Genomic DNA, 24,839 nt, shown 5'->3' with positions numbered 1-24,839 from the left:
TAAATCTTTGACTCATCAAAGTAGCCCCCTTTGGCGTATATAACAGCTGAACACACTCGTGGCATTCTTTCTACAATGGAAATCAAATATTCTTCAGAAAGTTCTTCCCAACTCTGATGCAGAAGTTCCCATAAATGTGTGCCACTTGTAGGTTGCTTCGCTTTCATTTTTCTGTCCAGTTCATCCCAAACCAGCTCAATGGGGTTTAAGTCTGGTGACTGTGCTGGCCACTCCATGTTTTTAAGCTTACCATCTTATTCTTTTTTCCTAAGGTAGTTCTGGCATAGCTGGGACTTATGTTTTGGGTCATTATCTTGCAGTAGGATGAAGCCCTGACCAACAAGGCACATACCAGAGGGTACTGCATGGTGCTGCTAAATGCTGTGGTAGCCGTTTTGGTTCAGGGTGCCTTTCACTCTGTACAAATCACCGACCCTGGATCCAGCAAAACAGCCCCAGACCATCACGCTTCCTCCTCCACGTTTGACAGTTGATGTCACACACTGAGGAACCATCCTTTCGCCTACTCAACGGAGTACAAAAATCCTGCGTGATGAACCGAAGATTTCAATTTTGATTCATCAGTCCATAACACCTTCTTCCAGTCTTCAGTAGTCCACTGACGATGTTTCTTGGCCCAGGCAAGCCTCTTATTCTGATGTCTTAGCAATGGCTTTCTTGCTGCAACTCGACCTATCAAACCTGCAGCTCCAAGTCTTCTCTTTCCAGTTGAAACTGAGACTTGCTTATTATGACCACTATTAAGCTGTGCTTGAAGCTGTTGTCCTGTGAGCCGCCTATCACGCAAGCTGTTGACTCTCAGAAACTTGTCTTCTGATTCTGTTGTGGCTTTGGGTCTGCCAGACCTCTTCCTGTCAGAGTTTCCCCAGTTTCTAAGTGCCTTTTGATGGTGAAGAATACTGTACTCACTGACACCTTGACCTTCTTCGCAATTTCTCTGTAGGAAAGACCAACATTCTTAAGTGTTATGATGGTCTGTCTCTCTTCCATTGTTAATTGCCTTTTTCCCGCCATTTTTATAGCAACACACTACTTTCTGCAGAACAATAATGTTAAAATAATGCTCACGAGGGTACGGTACCACAGTGTGTTCCAACAATACTTTTATACAAACAGAGGGGGTTGTAAGTAATCCAGACCAGTGTGAACACCTGTGGGAATTGGTAGCACCAACTTTCAAATCTTGATCAACCTCCATCGCTGCAGAACAGCTTTACGTTGTTAACCCATTTCTTGCTCCCTGAAAAAGGCTTTTTTATAAAATTCTGAAATGTACATCATTTTTCAGTTTTGGGTAACCTAACTTTTTTTTAACCTCAGGCAGTTCACTACTTACCTTTGTACCATTTCAAGCTATTCATTGGACTTGAACTGCTAAAATCTCAATAAAAAAACAAAAAAATTGGGGTGTTCTAAAACTTTTGACCAGTAGAGTGTATAGTGTATATATATATATATATAGCAACATTTCAAGGGGTCACAAGCCAAAAAGGTTGGGAAGCACAAATCTAGTAAATCCCAATAGGTAAAAAGGCCTTTTTGGCCTCTCTAGTTTTAGATCCTGTGTCTCAGGTCCCAGTGGATTTCTGTTTTTATTTAATATTCCAGTCTGCAAATCAAGAAACTTTTTAGAATAAACATCTCGAGAATCCTTCCACCTACTCTATGCGACACTAGATTACATTTGACTTCACATGCTTAATGGTCGCACCATTCGCCGTTCAAAAGCTACAGTAAACTATATTCTCCGGTACTGAAGTGTGAAGGTTTCGCCATGGATGTATTAAGAGACTCGTTAACGCTGAGCGCACCTCTGGCCCCCCCGTGTGGGGCTCTTCAGTAATTGCACCCTGGTGGTCCGTCGCAGCAATATTACGCAGAGTGACACATCATCAACACCAGACGCACAGCCGTAGGAAACCAACAGCAAACATGGTAAGACATCGATTTGAACGTATTTATTTGTTTCCAGTTTACAACAAATGTCTTATTGGAAGATAGTGTGAGGCGTTGGAGGACTCACAGCTCACCGTATCGCTGTATGTGCTTTAGTTTGCTGTCTGTATGCAACCTGCATCGTGCTCGACATGTAGCACGATGCTAACATTGGCGCTAACATGTCGCTCTGTTTCTCAGCTTTTCTACTCGTTCTTCAAGTCGCTGGTGGGGAAGGATGTGGTGGTGGAGCTCAAAAACGACTTGAGGTTAGTTTGGTTTTCGTTTGTTACACTGTTTGAATTAGCCTCTACTATTTGGGCTAGTTAGTCACAATGGAGCTACATTACTGTCATTCACGTGAATGATAGTAACGGTAGTCACGGAGCTTTGAATGAACGGCATATGTTGCAACAAGAGAGACCAAACTAAAACCGCTTTGTTGTCATGTAACCAAAACCAGGTTGCAGTTAAAAGCAGTGGGGTTGTATTACAAGGTGTTGTTGTTATTTTGGCCACCACCTGTATCGAGACCAGGGATTGGTCCACCTCCACTTTGGTCTTATATGGTGTTGGTGATGATGTAAGGATGGGATGTAATAATTTGAATCCTAACATTTCTCTTTTCAGCATCTGCGGAACACTTCATTCTGTTGACCAGGTTGGAAATAATGACGTTATTTTCCTTATTCTGAAACAAAGCTGTTACATTTTCTACCTGACTGCCCAGTTAGGACTTCTAATCAATATACGTCACATTTCTGTGTGTTTCAGTACCTGAACATTAAGCTCACAGACATCAGTGTCACTGATCCAGAGAAATATCCACACATGGTGAGTTTAGCTGTCCGGCACCGATCATTCAGGGTCATTTCAGCTTTTAGGACATGTCTTTCTAACACTAATGTCTGTTTGGCATCTACGATATCCCGGCCCTATTTAACAGCTCAAATGATATTTCATGACATCTAAATGTTGTGAGAATTGCTTATAAACATAATTTCTGAAGTGATGACGTTTCAGAAGTCTGCTACAGAAATGATCATTTACTCCTGTTTTGGGTCTCAGAGACCCCAGATGTAAAACGCTGCTAATATAAAGACAAATCCAAAATAAGCAGGGCCACACGAAAACTGTGGACACAGAATTTGGCTGAATTTAAAAAAAAGAAAAGTCAGCTAAATTCCGCAGATTTTTATTCACTAATGCCGCTATCTGCTAAAACATCATCAGACAGATTCTGGATCGCTTAAAGCTATAGGGTGTAGTTTCTGTCTCCCCCATGAGGAATTCTAAGCAATGACAACAACACTGTTGGTGCGTCCACATGATACAATTGCCCCCCCTCCTTCACATAGTATCTAGTAGCCAAGGAGGACACGGAGGATTATAAAAACATGAAGGACTCTTCAGAAGAGGTCATTATCTTCACCACTCGAGTTTCTGCGCGGTAAGGTCACCGGACGCCCCAGTCTTCTGAACATAGTCGTAGTGAGAGGTCCAGAGAGAGTTGTGTGGAGCTGATAGTCTTAATTAGCTTTGTAGCAACTCATTTGGCTTGAATGAAACGGACTTTCATTAATATCAAAAAGTTACACACTAAAGCTTTAAAGCTGATTTACAGCATCTCTGACACTTTGAATGATTCTTGTTCTAATTTTGCTCCAGCTGTCTGTGAAAAACTGTTTTATCCGTGGATCTGTGGTCCGGTACGTTCAGCTGCCTGCAGATGAAGTGGACACGCAGCTCCTGCAAGACGCTGCACGGAAAGAAGCCATGCAGCAGAAGCAGTGATTGACCTGAAGCATGGGGTTGGGTCTGGGGTAGGTGGGGGGGGAGAGACGGTGAATAATGAGTAGTTTTGAGTTTAAAGAAGATCCAGTTTGTGCAGCTCTTGTAATTAGGCAGTATTGGTCATTTTTCTGTACTTTCACAGAAAACTTAATTGCATTCCTGACGTTAGTGATCAATCATTTGCAAAACAGTAATTATTGGAAATGTTCTTGACCTCACAGGCCAATCAGGAGGCTTCATTTGATACTGTCTTTTGTTTTGCTTAAAAGAAATGGAACTGAATTCAAGTTTGAGCCCAGTAGAGGTAAAGATCTGTTGTAGTTTTTCTGTTGCATAATACAAGCACTCTTGCTTATCTTTAAAAGAGTATGACTTTTTTTTTTATACCACTTCAAAAATAAAAAGCTATTTTATTACATTTTGATCATGTTATTGTCATTCATGTGACATGTATAAAGTCTTTTTAAAGGTTTTAAACGAAGAAGAAATAAAACATTATTACAAACCAAAAGTCAAATTTATTAGCAATAAAACGCTGTCTTGCTCAATATAACCCAGCCAGGTGTTTTACTTGGTCTGGTTATTGTCAGCCAGCTTTAGATTGATATGGCTCTATGTATCTGACATCACTGAATCACTTCTGTGACTCTAGGAGCCTCTGTACTGGTACGGTTGCACAGTTTACATTAACATTTAGGCGCTCGTAGCCACAGTGGCTGTTCTTGAGCCAAAGTTACGTAGGCTTGCTTTAACTTCTATCTTACAAATGAGTGAAGGTGTGGTGGACGGTTTGTCAGTGGTTTTGTGGATTGTTGCAGTTTATAAGAGTATGATCAGAAACTATAAAAAAAAAAAAGCCATGTTTTCCCAGTGCAACAGTAAAGTTTAGAAGTAACTTGGAAGTTTTTTGTTCTGTCCCTGTAGCATTTAGCAGTCTTTTTAAAAGTCAGGAGATAAGTATGTGACAGATTTTGAAAGGTGGTGAGCTGCAGTTCTTTCCTGGGATTCACTTTTGGTCAACATCATGAGAAATCAAACTACATTTGTGCTTTATTTCTGCAGAACATCTCTTTACAAAACTGGTATTTTGTGGATACAGTTAGATTAAACTAAGATTAAAGTTACAATCCTCTGATTTGTAAAGTTTGAACATGCCTGCAGGTTTCACACTCCTACAACTATGTTTATTTAATAGTTATATATTGTGCTGTATTTGATCTACAAGTTATGTCCTCTAGTAGTTTTTATCCATCTAACAATATTTCTGGAAACATTTTAAAACGGTGTGCCCGTATATCCTACGTCAGTTCTCGTTTGTAATATGACAAACTCAAATCTGTTGTTAATACATAGAAATCCAATACCTTTATTTTACATTCATACATCTATACCATTGTACAATAATTTTAATGCAGTTAAAAAAGCCCAATCCCAAAACAAGTCCTGAAGATGTACAATGATGAATTTGCATGTTTTAAGGTTGGTGAAAAGCATTTAAAAATATATATACACACACACACAATCACACACACACACACACACACGGGGTATAGGACAAGTGATGTCCTTGAGTTGTACCTTAATAGAGCTGGGCTGAATAACGAGGAATTCAGACACCATAGAGAGAAAGGCACATTGAATACACAGTGTATGTACAAACCAAAAATATCGACACTTGCACAACTTTACTGTAGGATCTAGAACAAGGACAAAACTGTAAACTTCACTTATGGAAAACCAATAAACAAAAACAAAAGTCACATCTATACAAATACACTTAAAGCAAAATATTTTCTTGGTCAGAACAAAGCAGTACCTTGAAATGCATTTTCAACACTTAGATTGGCTCTGCCAGCAGAGAGCAATCCCACAGATATAATTACACAATATCTCACAATATTTATGCAGTTGTCCACTTCATGTGCGCTGACAACTGGCAACGGTAATAGAGTACCTCATGCATAACCTCATCAGACAGCAGCAGTCATCTGATATGTTTTTTACTAAATCCAATTACATTAGGACTTTTTTTTTTTTTTTTCGTCACATGAATATGGCAACTTGATATGGTGCAACATGTACGTACATCTACATAAAAATGTATAGACAACCCTATACAGCCGCAAATCTCAGAATCTTAAAATATATGTACCACCCGTCAATCAAAATTTTCAATACTTTCAGAAAAGTAAGTTCTCTGATATAAAATACTGTATTTTCAAAAAACAGATTAGTTTACATTCCATCCTTCTCAACAAAATAAAGCTTTATATATATGTACCTTCAAAGCTTAGAAACACTCCCGACATATACATATATATATATATATATCCATATCTATATAGAAACAATAAAGTGACTAAGATGCCATAAGTGGCTCTACGTTCACATGTAGTGGAAACCCGTTTAGAATGGCGTACACAGCCAATTTATTTGTCTAATGAACACAGTGTGGCACTACAATTTTGGATGATTGTACAAGTTGGGGTCTTTAAATGCCAAGGTCAAGATTGCCTCCATTAAAACTGTTCCCTTCCCCCAGCTCAGCATGCCTTTGTCAAGTCAGTGGGCCCGTCTGCCGTCGACATGCGGTACTGGATCTTTGTGTTGGTGATGGCGCCGTGCTTCTGTCGAAGATGCAGCCGTAGCTGACTCTTGTGGCGGAAGTGCAAGTTGCATTTCTCACACTGAAAAGGAAAGCGGCGCAACTTTTATTTTACTGCATGTTATGAGGGTTAGCTGTTTATTGTATGATTTTGAAACTTTTTTAGGAAGTGAAATAAGAGTATAGGTCAACCTACATGGTAGGGCTTTTCTCCTGTGTGTATACGCAGGTGGCTCTTCAGCGTCTGCAGGTGACGGAAGCGCGTGCCACAGATCTCACAGGGATATGGCTTCTCACCCGTGTGGATCAACACATGGGCGCGGAGATGAGCAACCTGAAACACGAACAAAACCTAAATCGGCTTGAATCAAACTTATCCGACAGCACTGGAACCTATGCGAACTAGTATCGGGGAATGAGTTCTTCTTCCACGCAGACTCACGTATTAGTATGCATTGTATAAAAGCCAAAACACCCTTAAGGATGTTCTTCCCTGTAATTTGCTGTACTTCTGTAAAGCTGAAAATGACTATAGCCACTCATGGTTAGTGCTATTAGCTCAGACAATTTTTTTTTCTTTCTTAGCATGTTATTACCTGTACAAAACGAGCTCCACACGTCTCACATTTGTATGGCTTCTCTCCTGAGTGGATACGAGTGTGAGTCTTGAGGTTAGCTGGTCTGTTAAACTGAGCACCACAGATATTACAGCGATACGGCTTCTCTCCTGAGAAAAGGGAATCAGAGGAAAAGAAACGTTTGAATTGAGCAGCAAAGGAGCATAGACTTGATAGACGGACAAATGAATCTCTTAGACGTACCTGTGTGGACAGTCTTGTGGCTTGCAAGGTTGCCCTTGTAGCGGAAAGCAGCCTGGCAGCGGTCACACTTGTATGGCTTGTCGCTGTGCACTTGGAGCATGTGTTGTTTCAGCGCTTCGTCTTCGGCAAACTTGGAGTCGCATTCATTACAGAAGAATGTACCGTTTTCTGTTGAGGAGAAATCAGAGTAAAAAAGTTCAGACCTCTAGTCTTAAATAATACATACATCATGGTTGATTTGTTACTGACATTTAATATCTGTCTTAAACTCACCACAACTGGAGTCGGAGTATTCTGAGTGCAGCTCGGCCATGTCCTCTGCCAGACGGGTCCTGGAGGTGTTTGGACACACTTCGGAGTGCTTTGGGGACGGCGTGCCGCAGGTCGAGCAGTTCAGGCGGCTCAAGTAGTGTGGAGGGTGGCTGTCTCCGTTCCTCAGTGACCCCTCCAGTGCACTATAGACACAAAACAAATAGTTCAAGTCAGACTTCAAATCAGAGCTAAAAAAAAAACCAATACTTTAAGTCAGACGTAAACAAATAATTTCAATCAAATGTCATTACAAAATAAAGTTCCTAAAATAATCCCGGTGAATGTCCAAAATCCAGAACAGTAAACTGTAAACAAAATGCATAAAAAACATTGACCATTAAACCCTCTGCATATGATGTCTTCCTTCATTTCCTCAAAATCCTCCCAGCGCGTCATACAAAATGCTGCATGTCAAATGGACATTTTCTTGTTGTACATAAAAAAACCAAAAAGCCCCTCACCTGTTGATGATGTTGTTGAGACGACTAGCCTGGGGCACGGGCAGGTCCTCGCTGGGATCACTGCTCTTGCTTGTGGTTTGTGGGTCGAGGTTCTCTGAGTCGCTGGGGTGGAGGTAGGGCGGCAGGCCGAGGCGCTGAGGGGAACGAAGCCCAGGATCCCGCAGCCCCCCCTCGTCTTCCTTAGCACTCTGATTCAGCACGATGAACTTGTACTTTTTCCAGTTGCGAGATTTGGGGTCCTGTGTACCTTGCGGAGCTTGTACTCCGGCAGCTTGGGACAGGCCGGCGTTCTTGCTACTGCTGGACTCTGTTGGGGAGTTGGGCTGGCAGTCTGATTTGAGGGGGCTCTGTGGGCTGCTCATGAGGCTCTTGCGTCCAGCGGAGGAGATCCCCAGGGGGTAGTGCTGATGGATCAGGTCTTCCTCTGCCTGAGGAGCGTGATCTTTTCCAGAGTCTCTCTGGTGCTCCAGGGTCAGCACAGGAAACGCACGCTTTCTTGTGCCGAGAGCGATAGACTGGCTGACCCCCTCGTGGCTTTCCTTCCGCATCTCGTCGTCTCTTGCTACCTCCCTGGAAGCGTAGGTGGTGGAGTGAATAATGCTGGAGGAGCTAGTGCCAACCGCCCTGCTGTATTCTGCCCTGATGAGGTTGGCGCTGTCATGCGGAGAACAATGCTTGTGGTGGATCCCACTCTTAGAGAGGTCAGCAAAAGTGTTTTTGGCATCAGTCAGCTTGCAGAGAGGGAAAGGGAATCCTGGCATGGGAAACTGCCCGTAGAATGGGTAGTTGCTGGGGGTGCTGACCCCGTTGAAAATGTTTGAGCCGTAGGGCCTCCCATCCCTGAACGGAGCCACGCGGCTGTGCAAACTGTCGACCACATCGTGGGGCCGGTAAGCATGGACATCCTGAGGTAGAACCAAGGGACTGATCAAAAACTCATCTCTGGGCAGCTTGGCAGCCGGATCACTGGAATAAGAATGAGAAGGTAAAAAAAACTAAACACGACAGATGCTGATAATGATGAATTTGACCAATGTAACGGAACCTTGTTCTGCCTACCTGGACTTGATGAATCTGTGGCAGGTGTCCACAACATGGTCCATCTGCAGGTAGATGGCGGTGTTCATGATCGCCATAATCAGGCTCTCCTTTAGTGTGAGACGGGAGGTGTACATGAACTCCAGCAGGATGGCAAAGCCCTCTGGGTCCACCTTTGGATCCAGACTGATCGCATTAAGGTTGCACTTGTGGGAGTCAGTAAAGATGGTGTAAAACAGCCCACTGCAGCCATGTCAAAGAAAACAAAATGCAGACAGAGCATACAGAGATCAATCACATCATCTTTAAACTGCAACAGAAACATTGGCTCATGTAACTTGGCCTGAATGACACGCACCTGCAAGCCATGAGAACGGTCTTGTGTGCACGAAACTGCTGTCTGTTAACCAAGATAGTGACATCTGTGAGAATGTCTCTGCTACGCAGCCGATTCAGGTTGAGCAGGACATCACTTGCATGGCGTGTGAATTGTATGCAGCTGTCTGCTGCGCAAGCCATTTTGTCAAGTTCTGCAATTAAAACAAAAACGACTTAGACATAAAGATTATTTCACAAAAAACAGTGCCCTGGTAGGTAAATGCCACAATTCACCCATCTGTTTCAATGCTGAAGAACAGGTCATCTTTAAGTAAATTAATTGGACTGAAATTATTTATGATCCTCACAAGGTCTTTATCAGTGTGGCAGACTAAGAACCAGATGCAGGCGTTCCTCCAGAAGGCGGCGCCATTTATTAAATAAACACTGTCTAGACATTTAAATTTCTTACCCCCCACGCCCCCTCCTCACTTTCTCCCTTTTCTAAACCACTGGTTCACAAGTTGATATAACAAATGAAGATGAAGGAAAAATATTATCACATTCTAACAGACTGGAGCAGACAAAAGCATTTCTGATACAATTCTGTAATAACGGATTTTCAATAATACAAAAATGATGACCGTTAATTTTAAATAAATAACAATATCACATAATTGTATAATAAACCCCATTAGATGCCCTGAGTATTGTTTTATTTTGTTATTGTATGGTTTTCTTGTTCCCATAGACTCTCTGTCCTTTTCTTTCCCGTCTGAGTTCAGTGTGACGGAGAAAAGTTGAGTGTGTGTCTGCCTGCAGCACGGCGGAAAACAGCCAGCAGATCACTACTAGCCTACAGCCTATTACTGACAACTTGACAAACAACAGCCAAACTAGGAGTTTTGATTTCAACTGTAAAACGTCCTGTCCTGAATCTTTAAAAGAAGCCGGGCAGCTGGCAAGGTTATACAAGGAACAGTTTTTCTTCTTTGCTGTGATCAGACCTGTGACAGCAGCGGCTTGTTGGAAATGAAGCCCAGCAACGCTCTATATTCTCGGTTTCTTTGCTAATATGCTATATTGCATTTCTAGGTCAATTACTGTAAGGGCGTGAAAACTATTATTTAATTAACTCAAGGCAGAAATGGCTTTATAACATGCAGGCGGATTTATGACAGCATCTTGAACTGAATGTGAAGACTGAAGTCTGTAACTGGACACGTCCGAAAATAGAAGCAGAACAGAACGCAGCCTAAATATCCTCTGATCAAAAGGTACAGAGTTATGACCTCTAGTTAGGGACAACAAGCAGAGGGCCTAATGTAGGCTAGTAATTACCTACATTTTCAGAAAATGAATTATGAGGACTGCAACTGGGCTACATAAGTTGAGTCAATCCGCGCTATCACAGTTTTGTCAATTAAAATGAAAGTACACTGATTTGTCTCAGCCCATATAGAATAACGCCTATCTTTGAGTTTCATTTTATTTTATATGCTTAAACATAGTCTTATTGGAACTGCTCCTGCATATAGCATGAACTGAAACTCTCGGATTCCGTGACAGAAATGAGGCAGCAACACTTTGCAGGAAAGCTGAAGCCAACTCCGAGCGCATCTCAGTAAAACCTTTCAACTCGGCAGCGCTGACACACACACACACACACACACACACACACACACACACACACACACACACACACACACACACACACGGTGTCACAGTGGAAACACAACTTGGTGCGACGACGTGTCTTGTAGCCTCTCTGCCGTGGAAAACACACACACACACACACACACACACACACACACACACACACCCATCAGCACCAATGTTTCCGCTACAATGTTACGGTAACACAAGTGCTTGTTCGGCGCAGCCTTTTTTGCGCTCCACTGGAGCAAATTACCGCCGGAGCGACCGCTAAGTAAAAATCTCCTGAACCTGAGGCTGAGGCTGAGGCTGAGGCTCAACCTGAGGCTGCCATGCTGCCATGCTGCCATGCTGCCAGCAAAGTTGCGAGCCGCCGCCGCCGCCGCCGCACTGTGTTGACACTTGACCGTACAAAGTAGCATTAAATGAGAGCGCATTCAAAGCCCCGGCTGCACCACCCGAGAACCATGTAGGCTACTATATCCCGGGCTCTGGGTAGCCTATACACCGATAACATTACACCTCATTTTCCTCGGTAGTTATCTAAACCGAGCATTATTACATCTTTACAACATGGCTCTGCGGAGGAAGACTGCTGTCTGCCCCGCTGGTTGAACCGCGACCAGCTCACTCCAGCGCAGCGCGGGGCAGACGATCTGTCAGAGTCTCTGTCCCTACAGCGGCCACTTGACAGTTTCTGCTCTGCACTGTTCAAACTGCCAGCAGACCAAGTCCCACACAAATACCCAAACGGCACAAATGGACAAATAGCTGTCTAAAACATAGCAACACACACAGTAGATAACAACTTCGCGCCAAATTAGAGGAAAAAAGGAATTTAAAAAAATCACCTGGTAGCGCTTTCCTAGAAACTTCTTGCATCACCACTTCTAAGAACCCCAGTTCTAAGAATCAGACGAGCTCAATTCTCGGAATTTGAGCCCGAGACCGTACCACTTTCCCGTGACAGGGGTGTGACGTTTTTTTATCTTGTGGTGAAAATAACTTCTTTCCAAAGCGGTTATTCTAGCGCGTGTTGCACATTATGATTTGTACAGTAAACACTGCTTAAATCTAGTGTTTGAATGAGTAAAAAAATCTGAATTATTTTGTAAAATAATGCAGGAAATTGTTTCATAGTGATCCAACCCCCCCCTGCTCTTGGTTGAATCCACAGTCACAGGACGTCGAGCCGGCGACGTCACGAGTTCCTTAAACCCAGCCCCCGAAATTCTCAGAACTAATTTATATTCCATTTTTTAAGCAATGTGTCGTTTCGTTGCCGTTCGTCGCATCTAACACCCAGACCCTACATGTAGGCTACTGCGCACACACACACACACACACACACACACACACACACACACACACACACACACACACACACGCACACACCGAGATCTTAATTCCATATGACTGGCGTGCTCTTCTTATCCAGAAATCATTTTTTAGCCAGATTTCCTGCAGGTATGCTCTCTTCAGATGAGGAATGCTGCGAATCACCAATCGGGGGTTTGTTGAAAAAGGAAAGCTTTAATAGATGTATTATTATTTACCAGTAGGCTATATTAGGAAGTCAGCTGAGCGTGTGTGGTGTACATGAGTTTGTTAAACGGTTTGGTGTTTCAGTTAAAGCATGGTCGGACTGGCAATTGTTAAATCGAGTTTTATATTCTCATATGCGCTTATAACGGTTTAATGCACTCTCGCTTTATGGCTGCTATTGTGTTAAAGCGACTGTTTTCTTTGCAGACAGTGGGTGACATTAACTTGTTAGGTGCGATCTACAGTCCTATATTAACTTCATGATTAACGGTACATAGAAAACTTGTTGCATGAAAGCAAGCGCATCACCAATCTAATGGTATGAGCAAGCATGTAGCCTGCATACAAGCTGAATGCAATCAAGCCTCGGTTATAATTCAGAATCAGACATATGGGTTTGATATTGAGGGTATTAATGTTTAAAATGCCATTAGACTTATTATAGGCTATTGTGAAATTGAATGTCTTTGTGTAAAAAATGTTACATGCATTTGTAACTTGGACTCCTCAGCAGGCTCCATCCTCCTCCAAAAACAGACAGACTTTAGCCTCTTGTTATGTGGACGTTTTTTTTTTTAAACTTTTAATAGAAGGGGAGGATGCCTTGTTCATGTCAGATTATGTGCACACTTACAACAAAAAATATTGCTCATTGAAATGCAAAGTGAAAGTTTCCTGGAAAATGCTGCTATTTAATTTATAGCATGTATAGGCTACTCCTTGTTGCATAATTTCTCAGATTTGGGCGAGAATAAACTGAGTATTTTATTTATTTTATTTTTCAGCTTACTAGTGTTGTGTTTGACTTTGTGCTCTTTCAGTTTGAAAAGTATCAGCAGCCAGGCTCTGTAGTTTGTTTCTTCCTTGCATGAAGATGAGAACTGGTGTGGATTTACATATATATATATATATATATATATATATATATATATATATTTTTTTTTTTGCCAGTGGTTGCCTGCTTAGGGGATGTGTACTTTATGACAGCATCTCAAAAATTGTGTTCATTTCATGAGTTGTGGGCAAGCATTTACTGTCAGTGACTCACCGTGGAAACTTTGCTTGTGGTGATTCCAAACCACGGATTCGCCGTCTTTTCTCATCCCGTTCACCCCTTGGCACAGCAGGAGCATCTGCTGAGCTGAGAGTACACACAAAGACAAGTTTATACAATCAATTAGAAGCTATATTAGTTTGCATTACAGTAGTGAAAGTGTACACTCAATTAAAACTCTCCTTTCTAAATAGGCTATATCATTTATTTTCAGTAGTTTTAATATTGCAAAATAACACACACAATCTCTGGTTAGATTGAAATGTAAAGATCAGTGGGCAAACAAAGGTGGAAGCATGAGCTCTAGTCATCAATGCTAACAATTAGTAACATGCAGCACATGCCATGTTCAAACATACGGGCTTGTATTTTATTTTGGTAAATATCCTTTTGACTTTTAACACCTCCACACCTATTGATTATTATATCTTTTATCAAGTCTTTGAGGAAAATGTTGTAAATCTCATGATCTTAAATTTGATGAAGGTAAACGGAGAAAGGTAAAATACATTTTAAAATGAGATTATATAGATTTTCATGTAAAATATATTTTTTTTATCTTAACTAAGATGTTTCTCTAATTTTCCACAACACACATTTTTAAGAGAGATTTAAAAAAAAAAAAAAGACTCTAGACTTTAACATACTTGACACCAGTGTCATTACACAGTAACGGTGCCATGAGTTTTAATTCTAGGGCCGTTTGAGCTTTGTCAGTCAGTGTGATAGAAACAGCCCTTTCTTTTGTTTTTGTTCAACCCTTCATGTGACGCCACACTCAACTCTAATGTAACCCACATTTCCTTGTGGAGTGCCTGAGCATCCGCCCATCTGGATCCGGCATCCCACTAAAAATCACTCCAGGTGTTTACAAACCCCCAAAAAAAGTCTCCAAAATAATTAAGACACACGCTTTTACAGCAACCTCCGATTCAGCACTGCCAAATAAAGACTATGTTGAGCTCCAAACAAAGAGCAGCGTCAACTTTATTTTAATCCACTTGGGGGATGTTTAAGGCGCTCCGGCACAGTTATGCATAATGCACGGCCATAAACCATCCAGGAGTTCGGAGAGAGATGTGTAATTTACCAAAGCCCCATGCTGTGCCCAGCTATAGAAGGAGGAGATAATTACTGCATATCCTTGGCAAACTTTTACTCAACCAATTCCTAGCGAAAAATAAATGACCCACTTACACGGGGCAGAGAAACAGTGCAGGGTAGCTGATCAATATCAATCTGTGTGAATGACACACAGGGCACATTGTCACATTATGAACAGCGTATCGGTTAATCCTTGATCTCCATTCAGGCTGTATAATGAAATCTAACGGCTCATGATGTTAAGTTCTTGATCTCTTTGTGTAGGCGGCACGCTGCTCACAAACAATCACAGCCAAAGCAGGTTGTGACAGTGATTCAAGTCTGCCCCGGCCAGTAACAGCTGCAAAAAAAAAAAAAAATATATATATATATATTTAAAAAGAGATTTTTTTTTAAAATGCTTGTACACTTCTGACACAGTGTGAAACATCTCCAAGCCGTATCATTGCCACACTTGGTGCATGATAGGTCATTGAATAGAAATGCCCACTGACAAATGCCTGAGGCCCGGAGGTTGCCTCACTTTTTTTTTCTTCATAAACTGCACACTTTTGTCTCGTTTCACAGCAAATTTCTGCCAACTTCAGTGTTCATTGTCAGCAAAGATGTGAGTGTGGAGTTTTGTTCTGAGAGGCATGATGCAACCAAGCTGTAACACCAAACAGAAAATGCTGTTAGCTACAGAGGTCTTTTTAGTTCCTTTCTTTAAAAGAATTTCTTTTCATATTAAGTTTCACTTTTTTAACTCCATGCATCCCAGAAGCTTTTTTATTTTTTCCTTCTTCTTTTGTCCACAATAAAGTCGCCCTTTGTCAATCACCATTGGATTGGGACACGGCTATACAGTGTGTCTATATAAAAAAGAAAAAAGATTTGTTCCTCTATTGTATTTTCTTATACAGCTTCCTTGATCGTCTGTTTGTGCAGATCATTGAAAACAAATGACGTGCATAATGTATAACACCAGTTAAAGAACACGACGTGAGATAAAATAGATGCAGTGAAAAATTCACTGATGACACTTCAAGAGATGTTTCTGCACAGGTAATGATGAGCACACTTTACTTGGAAGCTTGCTGCCTTGCTTTTTTTTTTTTTTTAATTAACAGACCAACTGCCAAAGTTATATTCTGACACAAAATCAACGTCTTGTTTGCAACAATGCTGCTGCTGTCTCCGCACTTACACAATCCAGGTTGAGAGATGGCTTTCATCCCACTTGACAAGGTTAAAAACACACCAGGAAGATAAGCAGCACAAGGGAATCATAGAGAGGGAAAGGAGTCCCTTGATTGTGTGTTCTGCTGTTAGTATGATTTTGACATGAACATTTTGTCATTCTATTTGGATTCATTCCCTCTTCCTGCATACTTTAATAGAGGACTTACAATGCCAGTGGTGGAATGTAACTAAGTACATTTACTCAAGTACTGTACTTAAAGCTATAGTGAGTAGTTTTTGTCTCCCCCATGAGGAATTCTAAGTAATGACAACAAAACTGTTGGCACGTCCACATGATACAAGCCTTCTGTGATCACGCACCGCAGAGGTCACTATCTTCACCACTCGAGTTTCTGCGCGGTAAGGTCACCGGACGCCCCAGTCTTCTGAACATAGTCCTAGTGAGATGTCCAGAGAGAGTTGTGTGGAGCTGATAGTCTTAATTAGCTTTGTAGCAACTCATTTGGCTTGAATGTAACGGACTTTCATTAATATCAAAAAGTTACACACTAAAGCTTTAAGTCCAGATGTTGAGGTACTTGTACTTTACTTGAGTCTTTTCTTTTCATGCCACTTTCTACTTTTCAGAGAGAAATATTGGACTTTTTACTCCACTACAGTAACCTGTTACAGCTTTAGTTACTAGTTACTTTACACATTAAAGATGCAGTCGGTAAGTCTTATAAAACTAACTTTCTGTCATATTTGCTGAAACTGACCCTATGTTCCAGTAGAACTACATGAATTATGTAATATAAAAATAATCCAGCTCCTCTGGCACCTCCTACAGCCTGTAGTGCCATTGGCAAAATTCCACCGCTCCCGGTCGATTTTCTCCAATCAGGGCCACGGGGTCTGTCTATCTGCCTGTCAATCACTGCTCAGGCACACACATATATAGCGTTCTCCCCTCCCCCCTCCCCGCGCACGCGACGCTGCAGAAAAGTTTTCCAAAACTCTGTGAATAATGAAGTGGCTTTTCAGAGGTGGTGTGAGCTCCGGGATTTTAAAGATCTGAAGAACGATGCAGATGTAGCCACATTTCCTCTCAACAGGTAACATAATGACCATGAATGATTTATCTTTCACTTGGTTATTAGTATTCAACAGTCCACAAAGCTACGTTGGTGAGGATGATAGTAACGTTAGCACAGTGGTCGGTCTGATATGATGCTGAAATGGCTAACGGTAGCCTGCTAGTTAGCATCGTTTTACTGTTGGTGAGTAAAGTTAACGTTGTGTTGGTGTTTAGTTACTGAACATGTTGTCTGACATGCCGGCAGTTCTGTCAAACTCCGTTGTGTGGGAGGGGCTTAGGAGACGGTTTGGGCTGCAGCAGAAAGGGGGGAGGGACTGAGAAGTTGTCGATGTTCAAATTTTTTGGCAAAGTCCTGGATCTTCACAATCTTACCTACTGCAGCTTTAAGATATTTGCACAGAAAACACATGTAGTTTATAAAATACAATGTTTTATTATAAACTAAACTACCCATCAATATAACGGCCTACAAGTCCAGCTGAAAGGATTAGTCGATTGATAGAACTGTTTCGATCGTTTCCATTTTCTAGAATGTGAGGCTTATTCTGCATTGACTACTTTTAATCAATGACAAAATGATGCTGTGTGGCAGGAAAAAAATCTGTATTACGGTTACTGATTATAACTCTTTCTGTGACATTGTATGATTTACAATTACTCTCGAACGTGTCATCTGGGTGCCTGTGTTTTGACGCAAGTTAGAGGAACCAGAGGGGTCAAAGGTTATATGACGCCACTGACCGGCGACTAAACCAAATGTCCCGTGTCAGAAATAAAATAACAGATTTCTCTGGCTTTGAACATTGTTGGAAACATTTGGAATAGTGTAAGTACACAACTCAACAAAATATATAACATGGGTATAGTCATTAGACATTTTAATGCAGAAATGTTACATATTGTACCTTTTAATACTTTAAGTAAATTTTCCCGATGATACTTACATACTTTTACTTAACCCTTGTGTTGTCTTCCCGTCAACCATAAACTCGTTGTCCTTCAGGGTAAAAATTGAAAATGACCTTTTTTTGGGCGCTTTTTTCCCTAGAGCTTTTTTCGATGCTTTTGACATTTTGTTTTAATTCATAGTCAATAAACCCTAATTTATATGGCTTTATACCTAATTTTTAAGATGAAAAAAAAGCAGAAGTCATTAATTATTTTGACTAACAGATAAACAGCTTACACTGTTTTTTATTCTACTTCATCAGTGATTTCAAAAAGAAAATACACACGCACACACTAAAAGAAACTTTGGAGTAAGTTTCCGCAGTGTGCCTGCATGTGTGGATAACCTTGAGTTCAGCAGCCTGCCTGTGCAAGCTACATGCTAAGGTTATAGTCAGAGCAGAGGCGTGTTGGTAGGCTAGAATTCCAATTTGGTCGAATCAAAGCATGTAGATTCAGGACTTTCTCAGGGCCAGCTGAGAGGAGCCAGGAATGCAGCCTGCAGACTCCAACTTGATGGAATTTTCCACACATACCAGAAACAGTCCCTTGCCAGTGTGCCATCTGCTGGATGATGGGTCAGTTACTTCCACAAAAACATGAGGAGATATAGTACAAGCATGCAGTAATAGCAGCCATGCATACAAAATAAATCTTCACAGTTTAAGTGTTTTTGCTCATGCCCAGGGCTGCAAAATACAGGAGTTCCAAGAGCACATGATGAGGAGGACTTGTTAAATTTGGGAAAACTTCTGCACAGATCAGTTTCAAAGCCACGTTATGTGTCTCTACATGGATTCAGCTTGGTATTTTAACAGCGGTATCCACTCTCAGCTTTAGTGCAGAGATTTTAAACGGTAAACAAGTGTGTCTTATTTCATTGCACCACCCTCAATTATGATCCAATAAGAATCATCTGTCCTGAATCAACCCCCTTTCCTGCACTGCTGTCACAACACCTATTAGTTAGTATCAAACTGTAGATCTGGATGTTGGGTGTGTGAAACGTTGGGAGGCTCCTTCCTCATATCACACAACTTTTTTTGTTTGACTTTAAGAACATGCATTCTCCTGCTTACCAATGTACACATATTACAGACAGGGGGAATCTCCTAGCAAGCTCACACACGTTTCAAAATAGTTAGCCAAAAATAATGGATACGTAGTTTGAATAGTTAGCTAAGAGAGCATAAACATTTGAAATAATGTGCCAAAAGAAGTGAATCAACGGCTGACATGATTATCTAAAATTAAGTCGAAAACAGTGAGTGAAATCTATTTGAAATAGAAATCTGAAAGTAATAGAGGAACAGTCAAAATGATTAGCTGAAAGTAATGGATAAATGGTTGAACGATTCAGCTTCTGCCACTTTAACGCTTTAGTGCGAAACTTTTTGATATTAATGAACGTCCATTACATTCAAACCAAACGAGTTGCTAATAAGCTAATTAAGACTATCAGCTCCACACAACTCTCTCTGGACCTCTCACTAGGACTATGTTCAGAAGACTGGGGCATCCGGTGACCTTACCACGCAGAAACTCGAGTGGTGAAGATAATGACCTCTTCTGAAGAGTCCTTCATGTTTTTATAATCCTCCGTGTCCTCCTTGGCTACTAGCAACTGCATTGGGGAGGGGCGGTGCGTGATCACGGAAGGCTTGTATCATGTGGATGCGCCGACAGTGTTGTTGTCATTACTTATACCATGGTCTGGGTGAATACTCGATTCTGATTGGCTGCAGGGTGTCCATTAAGAAGTGATATAGGACACCTTAAGTTCTACTGTAGTAGTAAGAATGCAAACCTGACCAAAAACATCGACAATTGCATTGTATTAAAAAAAAGAAAACAGCCCTGGACTTTCTCTCAAATAGGCCCATCATCCAGCCATTTGCCCCTAGCCGTGCGCGACAGACACTAGCCAGGATGTCCTGATACTATGCCACAATACTGTAGCCTATCAGACAAGGTACTCACAGCAAGTAACATCTCAAATGATGATGGGGTTGTGTTTATTAATGAAGCCTCAGCCTTCAAATAAAAACTAAAAATTTACAATGCCATTACATCTGCATTGAAATTAAAATACAAATAATGAAATGTCACTGGCTACAGAAACCCCAAATTACACAAACTTGTAAACAGTACAGAGTATTACTGACAGCACTTTCAGAGATAAAGTAGGCTACTTGCTGTACTTGAACATGGGGATTAGATATATTGTAGGCCTATACCAAAACTACACTGAGAGTGTAAGTTATTATATACTATAACTATTCAAATATAAATGTATATAACATGTGTTACTTTGTGTTAAAGAATTAGCATTGAATAACCTGTTTAATATTTTCTCAATGTCATATTACACTTTTGATTCATATTAAGGCTGTGAAATGATGAAAATGACTAGGCCCTATCAATGTTGTCTGTGAAGCTTTCACAACCAACCACTTTGCCAGTTCCACAATAGTAAACACAAATATGAAAGACAAGGAAAAACTGCCCTCTGACAGAAAGTGCAAGCTAGGATTTTTATGGTTAAACTTTTGGTTACATTTTGTGAATTATTCAGTCCCCTTCCCTGTTTGTTAGCACATTTAGAGTGGTACCAATGCATGCCTGATTTTTTCCCGTTTAATTTAATACCATAGTCTTCATCCTAGCAGCACAACTGAGTTCACTACAGCCTCTCATATACAACCAAGTGAAATCACGGTCAACCCGCGATTCATTTCTAACGTGTTTAATGTTTCTGGACTTTTCCAGAACGCACAGATTGTCAGTCCGTCCCTGTATCTATGTAAAATGCCTGCTTAGATGCTCAAAGTGTGTTTTCAGCGTATCTTTTCACACTTCAATTGAACATAATTGAAACATTGTCCAGCACTTTGGTGACAATGCAGGAAAACTCAATCACACATCTCTAGAAATGGCATCCACTGATTTCAAAGGTCTCACATTACCACTGACATGCTGCAGGAGTGTAAAATAAATACAACTTTGTGCAAAGCTGAGCATGTAAACTGTGAAGATTTCATTTCAAGCTTGCCATTTGCGCTGTGTATACAATGCAGATAGCATTTCTTCTGTATTTACGTATGTCCCGGTGGAATCTTCCAATGATAACATGGTTATGGGGACATAAAGGCCACTGAACCATGTTTGAAGTCTTTGTTTTTTACTGGAATGATTGCTCACAATCAATTTAATTGTGTTTAGAGCAGAGATCTTCAACAGCGGGTCTGTGACCTCTAGGGGGTCCTCAGAGTTACTGCAGGGGGGGGGGACCAAAATATTGTTTGATGTATATTATTTGAAAGCTTAAAGACTTACTTTGCCTTCTAAGTGCATCTGTCCCAGTTTAATATGCAACTACATTTTTATACAATACATGTAGTAAGGGGTCCCTGCTCCGTCTCCCTTTCAGCTAAAGGGTCCTAGGCCTAAAAAACGTTAAAGACCCCTCATTTAGAGTATAGAAGTTAAACTGATGCTGAAACGATAGCAAAATCAAAGTCTCTCTGCATAGACACAGAGTCACAGTCAGTGTTTTGTTTTGGACTCGGCTCTCATGTCATTCATTCCATCAGTTAACTGTTCTTAATGTCTCTCTCTCTCTCTCTCTCTCTCTCTCTCTCTCTCTCTCTCTCTCTCTCTCTCTCTCTCTCTCTCTCTCTCTCTCTCTCTCTTTTTTTCTCTCACGCCCCTGCACTCCAGCCTAATTTCACTTTTATATCAAATTCTCCCATGTTACATAGCTCCCACTGCCTGCATCTAATGCCAACTGCTGATCCTGGTACACAGGGCTGGTTAAACAGGAACTACACACACCTAGCTCCAGGCCGCAGTTCAACAAGAACCACACACAAAGCACTTAGCACATCCACCACCTCAGCTCTCTGTCTCTACTGCTCCTGTGTTTGAAAAATACCACAATATCATATGGAACTCTGGGTAACGTATTGTTACATTTTATTATGAAATATATTATTTCCTCACAGGCAAGTCCACTACATTTACATAAAAAAAGAGCTAAAAACAGGCTTTAGATGAGCTTTCATATTTTCATTTCATGGGAAAAATCTGGCATTAGCCCTCAGTGTATTTCAGTAGAGATCATCATCAAACATTCACAGCCTCTATTAGTATTATATAGGTGTATTTTTCATGTCAGCTTTTATTTTTTTTGGTTTCCTCCAGCCAAAGCAGTAAATTGATTTAAATCCAACATGGAAACATGGGATTGGTGAGGATGAAAGCAATCCCACCAAAGCCACAGAATTCAACTGCTTTACCCCCCAAAAAAGAAGAATTTTACTCTGGGTACTTACATGGATTCAAGAAGAGATCATTCAAAAATGTTTGTGATATATCAGTCATGATACATGTATAATGCATTAAATGCACACACAACTTCTTTTTTTCTTTAATTTTTCATCCAACTTCTGAAAAATCTGTTAGTTTTGCTTAAAATATATCATTTTTGATTGATATTTTTTCTTTGTCTTGTCAACGCCTACACCCTTATTTCAGCCAATACATGAAACCAGACAAACAGTGCTTTCGCCTTCTAAACTCTGGAAAACCTCCCACTCTTTATGTTTGCAAGAAACAAATCAACTCATATAACCATCAGGCCTCATTAACCTGCATTTATGCACATTTGAAACGAAAGAAATGAGCATATTTTTAAATATAATTAATTCTTACTAATGTATCATAGTGAAGAGCTACTGCATCCCTCAGTGCTTTCGTTCAGAGTACCTCTGAAGCCCAGGAAATGCCAGGTGGAAGTGCTGATGCAAGAAAGCAGAGTGACACCTGTGCTCAACACATTCACACAATTGTTATCTGTTCTACATCACACACGCAGAAACTCTTGGTATCTGCAGCACTACAGACATATTTAGTGTTCTGTGTGCATGGGACCACAAGCATTTTATGATATAATCACATGTGAACCAGCCATAGTATATCTAGCATTGTGCATTAATGATCTGTTTTCTAAGGTTGAAGGAGACTTTTGATGGTAAAAAGTCTTTTTTGATATAGCTTTATTCAAACCACTTACCTTTGTTTTTTTCTTTTGTACAGCTGTGGAAAGATTCTCACATGGAAATCATAAGTGAATCAAATATAGGTCTCTCAAATCACTCAGATCCTTTCTTAGCTCATGCTGAATGTCTATTTTACATGTATTTCCATACTCTAGATAAGCCTGTGAGGACATTATTTGTTGTATTCCGGTCCTTCCATTTGCTTATCAGATGTCAGTTGTTTTATCGTGACCCCTGTAAATGATACTTTGCATGCTCCCTCTTGTTAATGTTGTGACTGAGCAAGCGATTGAGCACTATATTGATTTGATCTCTGAGATTAGTTGAGCATTATACGAGCGCTATGGAAATATACACTTATTTCAGTGCGGGAGTTGGCGAGTTAGCTTTGTCAGTGGAAGAATGTTTTTTTTTTAGCTGTCACTCGTCCTGTGGATACAGTTTGCTAATTTAAGACATGTTAGACAAAATAATGAGAACAATTTCATGACCAATCCATAATGAAATATATATATTTCTCTGAAGTAGGCAAACTTGAAATTTGTGTTAAATATCATTTCTTAATGCAATGTATTATCTGGACAAAGAATGTGTCCTTATGGCAATATATGACAAGCACTGGTAATATAGCAATCAAAAATCACAAGTATGTCAAGTTTCCGAAGTTTTTTATATTAATTTACACATTTTGTTATTTCAGTGATTTTTGTCAAATATATGTTCCACCTTCATTTATTTTGCCAGCATTGAAATGCTGTCATTCTAAGGGCAGGTTTTGAGAAACAGAAGAAAATAAGTCTCACCTTTTTTCTGCTGGAAGGAGTGAGGCATGATGGGATCTGTAGTGGAAATCAAGGAGGAAGTGCCTGCGCCTTGAATTCAAAGCTGTGAGCCGAGGTTCAGCAAGCGAAGGGGGGCCTCTTCTGCAGTTCCAAAAAAAGTCTTTTCACTGAGATCAATCAACTTTTCTACCTGACTATGGTAAGGTCCAGCACAGCAAAAACACAACCCACCCAAACTGTGTTCACCAGAGTTGTATTTTTCTGGCAAGTAATATGTTCCAGGATGCAGAGTCTGACTGGTCCCCCCCACCGCCCCCTCCCTAAGCTGGAGGGATGAAGCTGTCTTCAGTGCAAGAGGGCACTGAGTCTGAGTCAGGCGGTGGCGGAGCAGCTCTGGTGAAGCCTCATGTCTGTCAGTGTTCAGCAGGATGGGAACGCTTTTGGAAAGGCGGGCGCGGCAGCGGGGCTGAAGTGAGTCAAGTCGACTGAGCACGCTTCATGTTAGTGAACCGGTCCACAGGGCATCTCTTGCTCTCTGAGCTGATAGGCCGCCTGCACTCTAGCGTTCATTGATTGTAGCACTCATTCGCTCCACGTTTCCACGAATGCTGAAACCGTGGGGCAAAAAAAAGAGGAAGAGATTAAACAGCCTGTAAAATAATCCCAGTTTTCCTATCTATAATTCATTTGAACGGAGAATCTAAAATCTCATTAAACCATAGGAGCACAAACCATCGACTACAGCAGTGCCTTTACCGCGGAGGAACTCCTGGAGCTCAGGCCATCTGCCAGATTAGAGATTTTCATATACAGCGATGACACATTGTTTTATAAACAGAGCTTTTATACAACAAACATTTCAGTGTCCTGGAGCATTAATCTACCTAAGCTGATCTCAATCCATGGAACTAGATATTGCTCTTTATAACTTGTCTCGTGGAGGGGGGGGTGTTATTACATCACGCCAGCTGTCACTTCAACCTGGCACAGCCAATAGGAAGGTCAACAATGTGACTGCCACCGGGAAAATTAGGGAAAATCCTGAAAACAGTAAAGCAATATTTTGGGGAAATTCTACAGTGTTACTAATTTTTATTTTTTCAAATCACTCATGGCAACCTCAAA

The 24,839-nt window shown here is 40.9% G+C and overlaps 2 protein-coding genes across 3 annotated transcripts; one reads left to right on the top strand and one right to left on the bottom strand.

The window, feature by feature from the left end:
- Positions 1 to 1,824: 1,824 nt before the first annotated feature.
- On the top strand, positions 1,825 to 4,168 carry smx5. Its single transcript, XM_039811642.1, has 5 exons — positions 1,825 to 1,956; positions 2,158 to 2,225; positions 2,587 to 2,617; positions 2,731 to 2,790; positions 3,625 to 4,168. Exons 1-5 carry the CDS (start codon positions 1,954 to 1,956, stop codon positions 3,748 to 3,750), a joined length of 288 nt encoding a protein of 95 aa, XP_039667576.1. The 5' UTR covers positions 1,825 to 1,953; the 3' UTR covers positions 3,751 to 4,168.
- A 921-nt stretch (positions 4,169 to 5,089) lies between these two features.
- On the bottom strand, positions 5,090 to 24,465 carry bcl6aa (BCL6A transcription repressor a). Of its 2 annotated transcripts, XM_039811640.1 has the most exons (10): positions 23,736 to 24,465; positions 13,555 to 13,647; positions 9,346 to 9,517; positions 9,009 to 9,230; positions 7,950 to 8,915; positions 7,450 to 7,631; positions 7,177 to 7,344; positions 6,952 to 7,082; positions 6,552 to 6,689; positions 5,090 to 6,437 (listed from the first exon to the last, which is right to left on the bottom strand). In XM_039811640.1, exons 1-10 carry the CDS (start codon positions 23,761 to 23,763, stop codon positions 6,294 to 6,296), a joined length of 2,244 nt encoding a protein of 747 aa, XP_039667574.1. In that variant the 5' UTR covers positions 23,764 to 24,465; the 3' UTR covers positions 5,090 to 6,293. The 2 variants fall into 2 exon arrangements, with proteins under 2 accessions (XP_039667574.1, XP_039667575.1); XM_039811641.1 differs by lacking the exons at positions 13,555 to 13,647; positions 23,736 to 24,465 and adding an exon at positions 11,813 to 11,880.
- Between the last annotated feature and the right edge of the window lie 374 nt (positions 24,466 to 24,839).

The sequence above is a fragment of the Perca fluviatilis genome, chromosome 9, assembly GCF_010015445.1.
Source record: "Perca fluviatilis chromosome 9, GENO_Pfluv_1.0, whole genome shotgun sequence".
Taxonomy (NCBI): Eukaryota; Metazoa; Chordata; class Actinopteri; order Perciformes; family Percidae; genus Perca; species Perca fluviatilis.
Note: the sequence above shows the minus strand (reverse complement) of the source record. Positions and strands in the feature narration are given on the sequence as shown.